Raw genomic sequence first — 17,938 nt, forward strand, 5'->3', positions numbered from 1 at the left:
TAATTAAAACAAAAAGAACAATTATGGGTGGGGGAAATGGAACTGTAGAATTCTAAAACCAGAGTAATCAAACGGCAGAAAACAAAACATATTTTTAAGATTTTGGGAGGTTGAAAGAATCAAAAGACACGTGGCAAAAACATGGTGAACAATCAAATGGAATATTCTAGAAAATGACTAAATCTTGACTTCTGCTTGACTACCGGGATCGCACGAATAGTGACGTCTGAAAATAGCATTGATTAGAATTGTATGAGTTAATTGATCAGTTTTTACAAATGTAACATTTCGGTCTGATCAAAATAACTACCATACTTGGAGTTTATTTGATAGTGACTATTTCAAAACTTGAACTTTTTGACTGATCAGTTTTGCAAATTGAACTCACTTAAAAATGCCTCTTGTCACCATTGGATCTCTCATTTTATAGAAAAGAAGATATGCATCATCGGTTTGAAGATGTCCCGATGGTTGTCTTTGTACCATTGAATCATCGAATTTCCTCCATTCGATTTTTGTCTTTGATGAATCGAAATCGGGAAGACGGCCCAAACTGACGTAGTGACCGAAGTAGCTGCTTCCATTGTGACAGACCACTCCAGTGAGGTCATAGATCTGAAGATAACAATCATGTGAAAACAGTTAATTTCTGGTAGAACTCACTGTTGAATTATGATTTGGAGAAGTATCAGAAAGGAATGGAGACATATCAAGACTTTCCAATGGATACTCAACTGTCCTCTCATCTTTACTTCGACGGTGCATCGATGCTTGATGGGTGAATGCTGAAATAGTAGGTTGTTTCATTCATAAAAACCTCTTCGAAATATATTAACCTGTATACACAAATCTTTTCAATTGAATGATCAATACCGGCGGTAATCTGTACAACTGCAATCGTTTCGTTGCCTCCACGTGCTCTTTGCATGTCGAACAATACCAACTTTCTTCTGGCTTCAATCTCTCCGTCTCCGAGAATAATCCAAGCATTTGTGTGAGATGAGGACTAGATTCCGAGTTGTTACTTCTCTCGAAACTGCTTGAAGCTCTCGAATTCATCTGACGAGTCTTCTCCACATCCACATCAATTTCTGGTCGATTGTCAATGGTGATGTATGGTTTTCCATTCCTCTGATTGATCCAATTGATCGATATGTATCCACCAGTTTCCAGTCCGTGACATGCTTCATCATCTCCAATACTGTGAGCTCCGAACGAATCATTTTGAGTGGCCAACTTCCGAATCTCAAACATTTTTTGATTCCTGGAACGTGGCTCTGCAGCTACACTTCTTCTACGTGGAGTTGAGGAGACACTTGAAGCAGATGACGACTCCCCAGGTGGCTGAAGGAATGTTGGAGGTGCTCCGACTCCATTTCTCTTCTTTGACGATGGAGCCTGCAGTGATTCACCTTCTGGTCCTTCTCCTTCATATTGTGGTTGTTGGAATAGAGTTACAGTATGACGACTCTTTGCTTCAAGTACTCGATACAAGTGTTGATAAGTCAATTGTGAACGTGGCAGGGATACTATCAATGGATGACCCACTAGATCACTTGACATTCTCTTTGAGCAAACTTCTCGATGACCTCCAGTTGACCAGTTGGCAACTTGACACTCTTTCGAACAGTACACAGCATCATAACACTCTTCACATGCCTTCAGTTTCACTTTTGAATTTCCACATTCATGGCAGATATACTTCAGTGATGATCGATAAAGCTCTCTTTGCACTACATGTAGAACGACAACTTCCTCGTTGCATTCTGATTCATCGTGCGTTTGGAAAACGAAAAGATAATCTGGTGAGATGATGTCTGACACCTTCATATCAGACGTGTAGATTCTATCGAATCGATGACACAGAGCTTCACATGCTCGCAGATTTCGTGAAGGCACTCGGACGACTTCACTGACAGCTGACAGGAAATCAGCAACAGTTCCTTCGGTGGAGTAGCTGACAGTCAGTTTGTATGGCTTGGCCTGATTCTCCAATGGCCAGAAAATGAGAGAAGTTGACTTCTTTCGTTTTGGGAACGGGACAGGAAGGTAGACGAATGGATCGAATGTGATGGATACCTGGAGAGGAAATTAGTTGTTTTTAAGCAACAGAAAAGAAAATACTCACTCTATCACAGTTTGGACACTGCACATGACTCTTCAATTGTCCATGGAATAAGTCCACAAAAATCGAGTCATTTCTCAGAATATGGTTCTTCCATGCTTCATTCGAAACATCCAAATCGTGTCTTCCGTGTGATTCAACTGTTCCTGTCAACGGCTTCTTCTTCACTCGATTCACGTCTTCGTGCAATCCGTCGAGTAAGAAAGAGAGGAATTCGTGTGCATCGTGTTGTGCGAAATTAGCGAATTGTGAAGCCTTCTCGGCCACGATATTCTTGATTTGAATGGGTTCAATGGCTTTGTGTCGTCCACTCCACATTTGATGCATGAAATCTGCAAATGCTCGTGCCAAACGACCTTCCGATCCTAATGGATTCGACTCGTTAATCTCTGATTGATAATGATCCCGAAGGAAGAATTCGCGAAGTTCGATGTTATTGACAAGCATCTGGAGAATCGCATTCATGAAACATGTGTTTCCAATATTTCTGAGACCAGTGTGCCCTTGCTCAACGATACAAACTTTCTCCCGATCCTCTTCGTATGGCGATACTTTTGCAGTTGGTTTGTATACAGAAGATGATGTGATGACTGCAGCTGAAGCACTCCTCGGCAAGTATCCTCCTTTTGTTGGTGGAGGCGGAGGAGGGGGTGGAGGTGGTGGACCAGCAGCAACAGATGCAAATGATGATGGTTGAGGTGTCATTGATGAGTGTCTACTCTCTTCTTCTCGTTCTAATTTTTCTCTTCTATTCCTCAAAAGTGTAGATGTAGATGTAGAAAGTTGAGAATATGCTGGTGGAGGAGTTGCAGCAACACTTGAGTATGAAGTTGTCATTACATCTTCCAGCGGCTGTCCGGAAGACGTGACAGAAGAGGATCCACGTGTCACTGATGAATATCGGGTTGTGCGATAGGGAGTAGAAGATGAGGAAGATGTAGATGTTGACGTTGTGTTCGGAGCAACAGATCTTCTGAATTCAGTCTGAGCAGATGAAGGCGTTGAAGTGGTTACATGAAGAGATTCGAGCCCTAATTCAGATTCTCGATCTTTTTCTCTCTGCATCCATTCCTTATAATCTCGATCTTTCTCTTCTCGATCCGCTCGTTCTCTGGCTTGTTGAGCGAACATTGCAACTGTATTCGTTCGACCACTGAAAATGAAAACAACTTTGGGAAAAACTAAAAAAGTTTTCGAAATGTGGCAGAATGAGTTCTTATCAAGAAATGAGTTCTAATCAGACTACAAATTGGAAGTGACTCAGTCTCAAAGCAAACTTTTTCCTTACATCTGGAACATTTGATGCCAATTTTGTTTGTGAAATTGCTACTTTCAAAACTAGATTTTCAGAAAACAAACTCACTATGAGGAACGACTTCTGATATGTTGAGATGTTGGATGTACCATATGAGTTCTTGTCGTGGGTCCGGATTCTATTTTCACGTCTGGAAGTGTTGATGATATCCTATCACTTCTAGATGGTCTTCTATCGTATGAATTCGAGAGTGATGACGTCACAGACGATGAATATGAAGCATATGCTTTCGATTCTCCAACTGTCGATCGTTCAATTGTACTATATTTGGAGATTCCACGATATGTATTCTGTGGCGCCATCGTTGAGTGAGATAGACTGTCATTTGTGGAGACGGAGACACGAGCGGCTGCTGGACTACTGTATAAAGTCTTGTGAGATGAAGAAGTTGTTCGCGATAAATTTGTAGAAGTTGAGGAGGGCGTGGTGAACGAAAGACGCGAACGGGGGGCCGACGCCGACAATGAATGGGAGTCGGCTGCCGACCCAGATGACGTTGAATTCAGATTACGAGAGATGTTGGGTGTGTAGGATGAAGGAGAGTATTTGAATGTGTTGAAGCTGAATTTTCGAATTATTTATTTGAGATTAGTTAGAGGAGAATTAGGAAGATGAGAGTCATGGTTTTTCAGAATTACTTGAAATCAATCTGATTTTATTTTGAATAATGAGAGTCTACACTGTGACAATACATTTATCAACTTAGTGGTTACAAGATAATTACTAATTTTCAAAAACAAATCTGATTCCAATCTGAATCTTATTACATCTCAAAACGTTTCTGGAAATATCGAAAAACTTACAGAAAACGTCACCAATCGTGAGTTCTCAATAGAAATGATTTATATATACAGTCAAAAATCGTTTCATAAGTTCATAATAAAAGAATAAAACCTTTTTAACGTCTCTATTTTCCATTTATTTGTTCTCTCCCAAGTTTTCACTTCACATGACGTATAAAAAGCGTTTGAGATTGATAGCATGAAGGACAATGATCGAAGATTATTTGACCATTTAGATGAAACCTTTCAACCTATTTTTCATGAAAAAGTCAGTTAGCATATCAATAAACTAAATAAAATTTGTTTATTTGCATTAGAGACTCTTCTTCAATCAATGGCAATGCCTTCAGAATGTTTTCTTCTAACTGCCTGCGTCTCTATCACTTGTTTGCACAATGAACATTTACACAGAGAAAAGAAAAATGTTGGTTTCTCGTTTTCTTATCACAAGTTTTTGTTGGACAGTGATAAGTATGAATTTACGAAATAACTAGTTATGAACTGAAGAAGACGAGGGATCAGAAGATCGATAATATAGAATCAAAACAGAAATAGAAATCCATGGAATTTTTGAAAATGTTCATTTTCTGGTCGACTTCACAAGTCACACTCTTTTCTCTCACTCTCCCCTTTTCCTCTTATTTTTCTTCGTCTTCTTCGACTTTTCTCCCTCTTTTCGTTTGCTAATCCGATGGGGGAATTTGCTACGAATCCCATTGGCCCGTCGGCATGGTAACCGAGTTCTCACCTTGGTGTATAGGATCGAGGAACTGAATAATTTGAACTACGAATAGATGAACATGAACTTGACAAACGACCACTTCCACCACCTTCATCGTTTTTACGCATTCTGAAAAAATATATAATTTATTTTGGAATTTAGCTTTTTCGGTTGTGATAAGAACATTTTATGGGATTTATAAGGAATTTATATTTTTCAGTTTTCTTAAATGACTAGCAATTAGAAAACTAAACTGATCAGCTGAGAGTTTTTCTACCAAAAAAATCGAGAACGGTAATTTTCTAAATCCTACAGTAATCCTGTCTGTTAGCATCTAAAAGTTATGAGAATTACGTTTCAAAAATCTTTGTGACAAGAGATTTGGAAAAAGAATTCTGAAACTTCCAACTTATAACAAAAATTCCGGTTACAGTTTTGACTGTAGTATCAATCAAGGTAACGACCATAATTTTCAAGAAATTTTTGTTTGTAATATTACAAAATGTGATATTGAGACGAACGCGTGATTGTTCTAGAACCTGTTTCAGTGGATGCATTGAATAAAAATGATGTGAAATTTCGGTTTTACACTCCCCGAGGTGGAAGTCTCGAAAACTGTATCAGATCGACTTGAAAAACTCTTTTGCCACGGGAATTCATTTTTACACAAAATCTAGGTGCTATATGTGAACTGGTCACGGGGTGAAAATTAAAACGTTCGTTGGCATAATACAATCGGAGACGCGGGATAGACGGGAGTGAAACAATCGGAGAAATGAGAAAAGAGGAAGAAGCTCTCGAAAGAAGAGTTATTAGAGAGAAGCTACGAGAAAAATAGAGTGCTCTCTCTCCTATCTTACTCCCTCTGGATGTGCTCTTTGACTGGGATAGAAGATGGGGACGGGAGCCCTTTACACACTCTTTCTTGCGGGAACCATCCCGGTTCTCGAACAATCTGCGTCTCTTCATCTCATATACTATTTCTTCAGAGATACTATGCTGACTTTGGGGGGAAGCTCTCGCCCACAAAGCGATGAAGATGCCCTCGGGAAGCTAAAGAGAGAAAGAGAAGCTGGCTCTCGCATTGTGTTCGGATCTGCAGTCAGACACCGGAAGGTGGATTTGGAAGACATTGAAATGGATAAAAAGATAGTGAGAGGTAGAAAAGAAAAAGAGAATTGAAACAGATAGAAATTGAAGCAAGCCACGTCACTACAGTTTCAAAATACACATACGATACGTCATGTTCGGAGCAAGAAACTTTTGAATCGATCACCTCAAAAGAAGAGAAACAAACCAATTGCAATCAAATTGAAAGTTAGAAATACCTGCTTCTACTCATCATATCTAGTAACATCTAGGACTTTTTGCATGCATCATTTCGGGAAAAAATTTTGGATACAAAACCAAATTTTTTCTATTTTTATTAGAATTCTAATTGTAAGTCAATACGGTAGTCTACTTTACTAGAGGCGTCAAAAGTTGTACTCTTCGAAAATTGCAATTAAAAAAAATATCGAATCGTGTACAAGTTTCCTGGAAACAGTGTCCAAAGTATTGAAATAAAAACAGATAAAAATTGAGCCAGTTGAAAATATCTACGTATTTTTTTCGTAATTCAACATGCTGTTCGAAATTCAATACATTCTCTTCTCTCTCATTTTTTCGCCTTCTTCACCTCCAGATATCAAGTTTCTAAGGCTTCCACTTTTTCTGTTTTCAGGTTTTCTTCTTTATTTGAACTCACCTTTTACCATTCCATTTTGAGTTTCCACTATAACGATTCCGTTTTCTGAAGTTACCGACAGATTCAGAATAGTTGAATGATGACGGCGGGAAATATTGTTTGACGATTTTGAAAAGCGTATCGCGGCGAGAATAACTGCCACGTAGAACTGAAAAGGAGCTGAACGAAAAGCAGATAATAACACGAATAATAAAGCAAAGAAGCCGTTGATATAAATGAAAATAGGGATTGGGATAACTAGAATATGTCGGACCACACGGAGAGCAAAGCAGAGAAATATTGTATGAAATGGTGGAGGGGAGAAGAGAAAAAGAGAAAAAGAAGAAGAAGAAGAGGTGCACAGAGGACGACTACAGCCGTCCAGGGTACACTTCTGGTTCGCTTCCTTTTTTGGTTTGGTGTAATTTATGTGATGGATTATATTCTGGAGCACTTGAGAATACCGGGGAACGGGCAGTGACACTAAAAATCAAGCTGATGTTATACGTCAAAAAATCTGAAGAAAGTTTCTGAGAAGTTAGGTTTCTCTGAAAATAAAAGTTTAATTGAATCATTTTTTAAATACAAGTTATACTGCTGCTGGTTTGAATTTGAAAATCTGAAGGGTTCAAGAAGAATTCAACATTCCCGTCTGGAAAAAAGAATGTTTGGTTGGTTGAGTTATTTCTAGTGATAGTTAGTATATTACACCATGGTATTTCACAAAAATTTCGTATACTTCATTTCTGTGAGCTTTCAGTAGACCATTCTAGAATGCATTATTGCAAAAAGTTCCTGCAAACAGCTACATTTCAATTCAAAAACCCGCGCTTTGTAGTGTGCCAATAGCGCGTGTTTGCATTTTTTCGTTTACAAAGAAAAATTCAAATTTCGAAGGTTTTCTACACTTTTTCTTGTCAGTTTCAATGATTTTGTCATTTATTTCTATACCAAAAGTATATTCTTTCAATAATTCACTTTTTCCAGCAAAATGTCGGATTTGTTCGCCTCGGGAGATCAATCCTCTGGCTCATTGGACGGTATCAACGATGACATTGCTCGCAAAAATGAGGCTGCCTTCAAATACACTTCAATTTGTACGTTTATTTCTTTCTAATAGAAATTTCGGACATATATTTTCAGTTCATACTAATCTGTGTGAGAAATTGTATCAAGAGTTAGGCTCTCTGGCAGTCGGACAATTCGATATTCCCGGAGGCCAGATTTCACCGTTAATGTGGACTAGATTACATGAGGTTTCCTTTTTCAAATATTTATCAAAAGTTCCAATATTCCAATTGCAGATCTATTCGGAACTCGAAGCGCAGACTCGTAAACTTCCAACTGGTGCAAAGTATTCTGTCGCATCACAGAAATACGCCAATGAGGCTGTTCAAATTGCTAGTGTTCTTTCGATTTACACAGCCTTGGCTCACGAGTATGATGAAACTCTTGAGGTTTCTTTGTTGAGTAAGCTGGTCGTAGATGATGTGGAATTCAGAAGAGTCTATGTAATATTGTATGAAAGTAGCTTTCCGTTACATTATAATTTCAGGCACTTCTTCTTTGGAGTGAAAAGGCGATCAGTGAGAAGCAATACGAACCCGAATTTAGAGCGAAGTTTAAAAAGTTGGATGAAGCAAAATCAATTCGTCTCAGCTCCATGATGAGTTTGAAGCGTCCAACTTTCTCTACAGGTGCTCCAAAAGATGCTTCTCTAGATCCAGACGCACCTGGAACAAAAGAAGAACAAGCGTTAGAACAATTGGCTTTCAACATGTTTTTCGAACTTGTCAGAGGCGGTGAGACGGCAAAAGCTGCCGAATTAGCAACAACACTTGGAATGTCCGCGATTGGAGCTCAATTGCAATTGCATTCCATGCTTCGGAATCCACTTGATGTTCCATTAGAAGCCACTACCAAAAACTTTGGAGAGCACAAAAGGACTCGTCGTGCCAAATATTACGAGATGATCCAGAAGCAAATCGAACAATCCAAAGGAAAAGAAGATGACGCATACTGGACACTTATATCTGCCATTCGTGGAAACATTTCACCGATGCTGAAAGCTGGAAAGACAGTGATCGAGAAAGTTTGGGCATACGCAAACTCTGCATTCCTTGCTCGAATTCTAGCCGCGGAAGGAGCTATGAGTCAAGAAAAGATATCGACATTGTTCAACGTGCCACTCACTGCTAAATCCATTCTGGAAGAACTGAGATCTGTAAGTTAATATTTCTCAAATGATTTATAGAAAGTTTGAATTTTCAGCAATATGACGGATCCAACGAGGTTTATATTCTCTTGCGAGTAATCGATGGCATGCTGAATGACGATATTGAAGACTTGTACAAGTTTGCAAATGATACTGTAGGAGAATACGTACCGAACGATAAACACTGTGAGGTCAACGTGCTAGCACTTGACATTTTCTTCCATCTCGTAGCTGTCTCGTATGCTAGCGGTTTTGAACCGAATGACGACGGAAATGCTGTTATTGTTCTCGGATTTGATGATCTGCGTGCACGTAGTGGCAACACGTCGCATAAGCGAATGGCTGCATTTTATTCGAGGTTCCTGCCAGAAGATATGAAACTTCCCGAGATTGTCGAGACTATGAAAAGTGAGATTATTTTAAGAAGAAAATATTCAATTAATTGCATACTTTTCAGTGGTGGAGTCTGAGAAAGAACGAGAGATTTTTGTGGACTCATTGAGACAATCTGAAATCGATTTCGGAAGATGCGCTTGCACCCTCATCGAACAAATCAGAAAAGAAGATGCTAGCAAAGTGATCACATTGGAAAAGCAAATTGATCATTGGAACTGGTTATTGGTAGGAGGAGAAGAAACTGCATTAGCTGCTCTTGAAGAATGCAACAGATTGATTCGAAAAGTAATGAGAAAGACCCCATTGAATGAAGCTCTTGTCAGACAAATTATTCGGAAAGCTCTTCAATTTGAACTTCCCAAACTTCTGTCACAGGCAGTTGAAAACGAAACTACCGTTTTATCGCTCGTTCAAGACGGTACTCTCTACGAACAAGATAAAGGGTCTCAGATTGCGACGGACAAGATTGAGCACGCAGCCTTTGAATTTTATGGACTCTGCTCTATCATTGTAAGTGTTAGTACCCTGAAATCCGAAGATTGAATAAAATTCTTATAGGACGTTAACAACTTTGTCATAACCATTGCTCTAAAGCTCGGAATTTTGCTTCAATATACACCCATTACTGAAGAAGAGCTGAATATAATGGGCGGAGTGAAACGAATGGATAACGCAACTTCCCTCGATTGGGAAGCTTCTTTGAGAGTTCGTGCTCGCGCAGAGCAGACATTGCGTGATGATGTATTCAGAAAGACGGCAGCTGATCTTAACACTCGTCTCGGAATGATTCAACAACATTTTGATGTAAGCAAGAGTAACATTTTACCCTCGAACTGTTTTGTTTTGTAGACTGTTCTCCCTATGTTCCGCGGACTCGTGAACAATATTGGAATTCGCGGCGAATACTTCTTAAGCCCACGAATCAACGGAGATCCCATGTGTGCTCATCGTAGAGAGATACAACAGATTCGAAACATCTTCCTTACGAAATTCTTCATCACCATAGCAGACGCTGCTGCGAAACTGAAGCAATCCACCCGTTTCCACGAGGTCGTTACGAGTTTCAACGATGATTTCGCATTGGACCATGAAAACGTTATGAAAATAAAAGAAACGTTCGCCAGAATCAACATCAAAGTCGAATAATCCTCATCTGAATATTTGTCCCCGTTTCGTTATCTGGTTTTATTATTTTGTTGATTTGCACCACCATTCTTTCTCTCACTATTTGAACATTTCCGGTCGATCTTTCGGTACGGACGCGTCCGTGCAGTATTTGAAAATAACATTATTAATACTGGTTTCTGTGGGTTTCACGTGAAGAAGAGGTCATCAGATTGCAGAAGATCTTGATCGCCGTTTAGATTTTTTTCAATTAATGTTCTGATGCAACATCATGTCATTCGTGTACGAAAAATGGAAAAGAATTAATGAAATCAAATGGTTTTTCCTCGAAATTTTGTGAAGGTTTATGAATAAGTTATTAGATAGTTATCTTTCGTGGCGAGACCAGGCATCGCAGTAGCCTGCGCCTTTGAAGGTTACTGTCCTTCGACCGCAAGTCTTCTCATTTTCATTTTGCAAAGAGTTCCTGATTTTAACGCATTCGGTTTAGTTTTTAGACATATTGCCTTCCTACAGTGTTTTTCCGGGAGATCAAACTACAAACTGTGTTTTAGTGATCTCTCGAACTTTCTGGAAAGTGGGGAAACACCATTAAAACGACTGGCGGGAAAAATGAGCGCTGTTTGATCGAAAGTGGCTAAAGAAACAATTCTCATTTCTAATTTCAGTTCATTTAATTGTTCGTCGTCTGCTGTTTTATATTTTTCTGTGTTCATGCATTGTTATCTGAACCATTATTGCTTCCGATCCGCTACAACACGTGTGTGAAACGTTTACTTCGACGTCAGCTTTAGAAACGATTTTGCAGCTATCAGAAACGATTCATATGTAAATTCATGATCATGTGATAATGTGCGAGCTTTGGTCGATTTCACTTTAAAAGGGACATCATTTCTCAATTTTTCATTCTTCTTCCTTCTGCAGCGGTGGCAAAAGTAGGAAATCAAAAAGATGACCTATGTCGACCAACTGTTAACACTTATCATTTGGCCGTAGATCTTTTTAATTTCACTTTCTCGAATCGTTTTGGGCATTTTGATAAGTTGTAACAACGTGACGAAGTGGATATTTGGTTTTTAAACAATATTTAACATGTTGCTGGTCATTGATGCATTTAAAATGCCGGAAGCTCGAACTCCCGGCGAATAAACGTCTTATCTCTGTCAGACTGTTACGTAAGGCATATTTTAAAATTGTTTTAACAGCTGACTTTTTGATGAAAGGGCGTTTTTCCTATTCTTTTCCTCAAAAACGCATCGAAATGATTCAGCTCCACGTGTCTTTTCTTTATTTTCTCTATGCCTCTTCCTCTCTTTCCCTCACTCGGCTCCCTTGTCTCTCACTGTTTTCCATTTTTCCGCTCCGCGCTGTTTTTGGGGTGGTCCAACATTGCAAAAAATGTCTGTCGTCTCGAGTATCTTTCGTATTGAAAGGGTATACGAAAAGTATCAAGAGGCTCCTCGTTCGGGCCGTTGAAGATGGTATCTGGTGCTACAGCGGAGATAGAGTAGCGGCCATTTCACCGGTCATCAGCCCATTCTCCTCTCGTGTTTACACTGGACTTGTCGCAATCCCTCTTTTCAATCTCATTCATCCTTTCATATTCGTTCTGGGTGTTCAATTTTCATTTCTCATTAAACGTGCTTCTAATCCAAGTTCCCCGTTCGTTCACTTCAATATTTTTATTGCAGGTAATCACCACTACTAACCAGTACAAAAATCCAAAATGTGCGGAATCTTCGCCTACCTCAACTTCCTGACGCCGAAGAAGCGATCGGAAATTGTGGACATTTTGGTCCAAGGACTGCAAAGAATGGAGTACAGAGGGTACGACTCTGCTGGAATCGCTATCGACGGATCCAACGACATTGAGTCTCCTCATTCTAAAGTCGCATTGCTCCGTAAAGCTGGAAAAGTCTCTGTTCTCAATGACTACATCAAGGAGAGCTCCGACGATCTCGACATGGATATGGAGTACAACATCCACTGTGGTATTGCACATACCCGTTGGGCCACTCACGGATCGCCACGTGATGTTAACTCTCATCCACATCGCAGTAACGACAAGAACGAGTTCCTCGTAGTTCACAACGGTATCATTACCAATTACCGTGAGATCAAGGAATATCTTGAGAAGAAGGGGCACAAGTTCGAGTCGGAAACGGACACTGAAGTCATTGCCAAGCTTGCCCAACACATTCATGACCGCTATCCTGACTTCTCGTTCCGTCAGTTGGTCGAGACAGTCATCCAACAATTGGAAGGAGCATTTGCTTTGGCCTTCAAGTCGTCTCGTTTCCCTGGGCAACTCGTTGCATCAAGACGTGGTTCCCCACTTCTCGTTGGAATCAAGAGTAACTCGAGACTCCAAACCAACCACTTCCCTGTCTCATTCTCTAAGGGTGAGTTCTAATCCGTAATTGACATTTAGTTATTTTGAAAAAATATATTCTGAGCCGAACTGTTTTAGATGCCGGGTGGAAATGGGGAGACGAAAAACAGACTGATGGTAAATTTTCTGCATTGGGATTATTTTTTGGTTGCTTGAAATCACCGCTACACTAACCTTGCATGTTCCCTTAATTTTGATAATTTAATCTAATTTACATGTTTTCAGGACGTCGTTTCATGTCCAACCATGCAACTCACTGTAAGTTTGGAAATTAATATAACTTTATTTATTATTCTTTCTTTCAGTGCGCGATGAGACATCCTTCGTAGAGACGCCAAACAACATCTTGGATCTCTCAATCGGTATGGAACCATTTTACACCCTTTTATCCAAATTTAGAAATATTAGATTCTCAAGAAGTTTGCAATTTGCCGGTGCCAGTAGATGAAGCCCAGAGAAGATTGTCAGCATTTATGAATTCTTTGAACGGTAGATCTTGTTTGCATGACAGTTATTATATGATTCTTCCACTTCTGATTCCCTGCAAAACCAACTAACTAAATTCAATCTCTTAAACGCAATCTTTTGAATTCAAATCATTAATTGCATCTTTCCAGCCGTCAGATCATCAAATGGATCCGCCAAGTTGGAGATCTCGGAAAGCACAACCGCCGTTCGTCCATTCGACTCTGCCGACTGGGAAGTTGAATACTTCGTCGCTTCTGATGCAGCAGCCATCATTGAGCACACCAAGCAAGTTCTTTTCCTCGAGGACGACGACGTCGCTTTCGTTGAAGATGGTGCCCTCACTATCCATCGTATCTCCCGTCATGCTGACAATGGAGAGCAAAAGAGAGAGGTTCAATTACTCGAGATGGAGCTTCAAGAAATCATGAAGGTCAGTATTAACTTATAATCGGTTTTTCATAAAATTGGTGAAATTCAGGGATCTTACAAGACATACATGCAAAAGGAGATCTTTGAGCAACCCGACTCGGTTGTCAACACTATGCGTGGACGTCTTCTCCCATCAGGACAGGTCGTGCTCGGTGGAATCAAGGAATACCTTCCGGATATCAAGCGTTGCCGTCGACTTATCGTGGTCGCTTGTGGAACATCTTTCCATTCTGCCATTGCTTGTCGTCAAATTCTCGAGGAACTTTCCGAGCTCCCAGTTGTCGTTGAGCTCGCCTCCGACTTCCTGGATCGTGAGACACCAATCTTCCGTGATGACGTATGCCTCTTCGTCTCACAAAGTGGAGAGACTGCTGATACTCTGATGGCTTTGAGATACTGTAAGCCACGTGGAGCTCTCACCATTGGAGTTACCAACACTGTCGGATCTTCAATCTGTCGTGAATCTCACTGCGGAATCCACATAAATGCAGGACCAGAAATCGGAGTTGCATCGACTAAGGCCTATACCTCGCAGATCATCTCCCTCCTCATGTTCGCTCTCACTTTGGCTGATGATCGTATCTCTATGGAGAAGAGACGTTTGGAAATCATCGATGCACTCAATGATCTTCCAAATCTGATTCGAGAAGTTCTCCAACTCGACGGATTGGTTCGTGAGATCGCCCAGCAAATCTACAAGGAAAAGTCTCTTCTCATCATGGGACGTGGATTTAACTTCGCCACTTGTCTCGAGGGAGCCCTCAAGATCAAGGAGCTCTCGTACATGCACTGCGAAGGAATCATGTCCGGTGAATTGAAGCACGGACCACTTGCCATGGTTGACGAGTTCCTCAGCATTTGCATGGTTGTTTGCAATGACAACGTCTACAAGGTAAGAAGATATTAAGAATAGCTTTCACTTCATTTTCTGTTTTTTAGAAGTCGCTGAACGCTCTTCAACAAGTTGTTGCCCGCAAGGGAGCTCCAATCATCATTGCTGATCAGAGTGTTCCAGAGGGAGATCTCGCTGGAATGAAACACATTCTTCGCGTGCCAAAGACCGTCGACTGTGTGCAAAACATCCTGACCGTCATCCCACTTCAACTCCTGTCCTACCATATCGCCGAGCTCAATGGAGCCAATGTGAGTTTTCATTAGTATTGTGGTATATTGTTTCTAAAAACCACATTTACAGGTTGACCGACCCCGCAACTTGGCCAAGTCGGTGACAGTCGAGTAATCTTCTCTTCCAGCTACGTGTCACTCTTCAGTGCCTTTACTCACCTTCGCCTTTTTTCAATGCTTTCTGTGATACCCCCTTCTCGTTTTCTAAGTCCCCTTACCCAAAAATATAAATTATTGCGCATGTGAAATCAAACAATAAATGCTTGGTATTCTGAATTGTTTTATATTAAATTCACCAAAAAGTTATCTTCTTCGTTGATTGAAGACGGGGTAGTTCTATTTTCGTGCATGGCGTCCTTCAAAAGTGAGCTTCACTTTTCTCCATATTCTCTGAATTTCTTCTCCTTCTTTCCGAGAAAAGAAAATCCCAATTTCAAAAGTAAATAAAAGTTGGAGATTTCCGGTTCACATCTGCATTTCATAAATATCTACGGAAGTTTAGTAGATGCAGTGAACCGTTTTCTAATTCAGGCACGTCGGAATATGGCGACACCAACAAGAAGTCATTATTAGTTTAGTATTTTTCAATTTTATAGGACTCCCTTCACTTATATTACTCATTTCTATTATTGACGAATGCGTTATGGAAAAGTGTATTTCTATGATCGAATGGGAAATCGAGAGCCAAATGAAGCTGATAAAATAAGAGGTAAAACAAGAGAAAGATGGTTGAATCCACGTGGAATATTCAGAAGCGTTGGATAACTTCGACGCTCCGAGATTTCGGCCTCCAGATGAACCAAGAATGATGAAGAATTATACAACACAATGTAAGAAATTGAGAGAATAAAACCGAGAATTCCCAATTGAGTTTTCCAGTTTCTCCACTGGATACTCCACCACCAATCAGTGGTAATGGAACACCTCCAGGGGCTGGAATGCATCAATTCTTATCTGAATCAAATAGGGAAATGATGATGGATTTACCCGCAAATATCTCAAATTTCGGAAGAGACGATGGTAGTTTGAGTAAGAAATCTAGACCTGAATTCATTGAAATCTTCGAATTCTTTCCAGTTCTGCCTGCAAATCTAATGGGTGGTGATGAGACAAGTATTCCAAATATTGATCGATATCGTATGGATCTTCCTTCTGAAATCTACCCGAATGATCCAATGCCACGTGGGATTTCAACACCGCCCATGGATATTAAATTTAATTTAGGAGAAAATATTGGGAGAGATGTTGATAGAGGAGTTATGAAAGGATTCGGAGGAGAGAGGCAATATGATGATCCGATGATTGAAATGGAACAAAAGTTGGGAAATATTCGGTTTGAGACTGAAGAAGAGGTGACATAAGGGAGTACTTTTTATTAATATCTTCTGAAATTTAAGAAACGTGGAAAACTTATCACAAAGTTTGAAGAAAATGATTATTATGGACATGAAATTTGTGCTCAATGTCAGGCAGAAGATGAGTATATGGAAAGAATGAGAAGACAAGCAGAAGAAGAACGGAGAAAATATGATGAGACGATGAAGAGGGCGAAGATGTATGAAGATTTGACAAGAGAGAAGGAAGAAACTTTTAAGAGAGTACGTGAAATTATATAAAGTTTTAGAGAGTTTTAATCGGTATTTGAGTCAGAAAACCATGTTTGATCAGGGCGGTTCTGATCCCAAACCATCTAAAAACCTATTGTAGTTTAGTAATTTCTTTTAGGAAGAAGCAGAAAGAAACAAGGCACTTCGAGATCATATTGATAGAGTTAATGCAGAAATGATTGAGTTGAAAAAGAGAAGACCAAAGTCACCAGTTGTAAGTGTTCCTCTGTTGAATTTCCAGAATATATGCTTCTTATTTCAGCAAGAAAACTACATATTCCGTCATGAGTCTCCGCGGATCAGAGACGCAGAACAACGAACCAGAAAAGACGTTTATAGAGCTGAACTGGATAGACAAGTTGAAGAGAAACGGTTGAGACGAATTGCGGAATTCGAGAAAAATGAGGCGATCGATGCGACGAGTAATGCGAGAGCAGCTCTCGAGTATGAACTGAAAATTCATGTTTCAAAAGGTCTTATCATCGTATTTTCAGATTTGCAAATGCCAGGGAAGCCGAACGAAAATCTATCGAGCATGCGAAGGAGATGGCAAGAAAACAACTGGAATTCCAGATGGAAATGGCCAGAGTTGGAGCTCCAACTGATAAAAACTGGTTATGGTGGGCGGAGAGACCAGATGAACATGGATGGAGAGATGCGAGATTGAAAGGATTGAAACATACGAATCAAGTGGAGAGAAATCAAACTATAAAGTAAAATCTCATTATTTAATTAATAGTGAAAACATCTGTTATTTCAGACAATCCATCGGAATGCTGGAAGAATTCAAAGCTCGTCAAGCTCATGATGACATGGTTATGAGAGATAACCGAAGAGCGAAATACGATAAGTTGAGAGATCAATTACACGAGAATTCGAAAATGCTGTATCCGTTGACTAAAACTGAGAGTCGTCCGATTATAGTTCAACCGGATCCACGTGTCGAAGCAGCTTGGAGAGAGGCACACGAGAAGTACGATAAGAAATTCGCCGTTTTGCAGGATAATGCGATGAAAAGTATCTCAGGAGCTGCTTTGGATGGAGGTATGTTGCATTAGTTATTTCTGAAATTAATTGCATAATTTCAGTTGCCCATGCCACGACATCATGTCGTCGTTGTGCTCGATGCGCCCGCCCATTAGAAAGAAAAACGACGATTGTTGTGAACCGAGGGGAAACAATTCTTCCTCATCAAACAAATTGGCATAGATCATAATATAGTTTTTTACCTGAAATATTTTTATATTTTGCAATTAATTTCAAAAAATAATAATAAATCACTTTATTTCATACTTGTCACGGGCCGGGCCGGGCCGGGCCGGGCCCGCTAAAAAAATCTTCCGGCCCGGCCCGGCCCGTTCGGCCCGTCAAAATATTGAAAAAAAAATTTTTCGTCGTTTTCCCATTGTTTTTTCGTTTACTACTTCATGGCAAACATATTATTGATTAGAAATTATAAAAAGACAACAAGTGAAAACGGAAATTGTCAGAATAAGTTATTTTGTCACTATA

General features: G+C 39.9%; 5 protein-coding genes across 5 annotated transcripts; 3 read left to right on the forward strand and 2 right to left on the reverse strand.

Moving 5' to 3' along the window:
• Positions 1-177: 177 nt before the first annotated feature.
• Positions 178-5,071, reverse strand: GCK72_005303 (uncharacterized protein; the record flags this gene model as incomplete). Its single annotated transcript, XM_053725127.1, has 7 exons — positions 178-226; positions 389-615; positions 664-785; positions 837-2,079; positions 2,129-3,278; positions 3,489-4,001; positions 4,971-5,071. 7 exons carry the CDS (start codon positions 5,069-5,071, stop codon positions 178-180), a joined length of 3,405 nt encoding a protein of 1,134 aa, XP_053589321.1.
• Positions 5,072-7,660: 2,589 nt separating this feature from the next.
• On the forward strand, positions 7,661-10,426 carry GCK72_005304 (uncharacterized protein; the record flags this gene model as incomplete). The annotated part of the gene is made up of 8 exons (XM_003117043.2): positions 7,661-7,766; positions 7,813-7,925; positions 7,974-8,180; positions 8,225-8,893; positions 8,941-9,292; positions 9,342-9,790; positions 9,839-10,084; positions 10,130-10,426. 8 exons carry the CDS (start codon positions 7,661-7,663, stop codon positions 10,424-10,426), a joined length of 2,439 nt encoding a protein of 812 aa, XP_003117091.2.
• A 1,603-nt stretch (positions 10,427-12,029) lies between these two features.
• Positions 12,030-12,608, reverse strand: GCK72_005305 (uncharacterized protein; the record flags this gene model as incomplete). Its single annotated transcript, XM_053725128.1, has 1 exon — positions 12,030-12,608. The coding sequence occupies one exon, from the start codon at positions 12,606-12,608 to the stop codon at positions 12,030-12,032; it is 579 nt and encodes a 192-aa protein (XP_053589322.1).
• GCK72_005306 (uncharacterized protein) lies at positions 12,132-14,934 on the forward strand (the record flags this gene model as incomplete). Its single annotated transcript, XM_053725129.1, has 8 exons — positions 12,132-12,807; positions 13,023-13,055; positions 13,103-13,159; positions 13,206-13,286; positions 13,415-13,695; positions 13,744-14,586; positions 14,634-14,837; positions 14,890-14,934. 8 exons carry the CDS (start codon positions 12,132-12,134, stop codon positions 14,932-14,934), a joined length of 2,220 nt encoding a protein of 739 aa, XP_053589323.1.
• A 521-nt stretch (positions 14,935-15,455) lies between these two features.
• GCK72_005307 (uncharacterized protein) lies at positions 15,456-17,642 on the forward strand (the record flags this gene model as incomplete). Its single annotated transcript, XM_053725130.1, has 10 exons — positions 15,456-15,528; positions 15,572-15,649; positions 15,699-15,848; positions 15,897-16,171; positions 16,217-16,417; positions 16,545-16,640; positions 16,689-16,870; positions 16,921-17,139; positions 17,187-17,470; positions 17,515-17,642. The coding sequence occupies 10 exons, from the start codon at positions 15,456-15,458 to the stop codon at positions 17,640-17,642; spliced, it is 1,686 nt and encodes a 561-aa protein (XP_053589324.1).
• Between the last annotated feature and the right edge of the window lie 296 nt (positions 17,643-17,938).

Source organism: Caenorhabditis remanei, chromosome II (assembly GCF_010183535.1).
Source record: "Caenorhabditis remanei strain PX506 chromosome II, whole genome shotgun sequence".
Taxonomy (NCBI): Eukaryota; Metazoa; Nematoda; class Chromadorea; order Rhabditida; family Rhabditidae; genus Caenorhabditis; species Caenorhabditis remanei.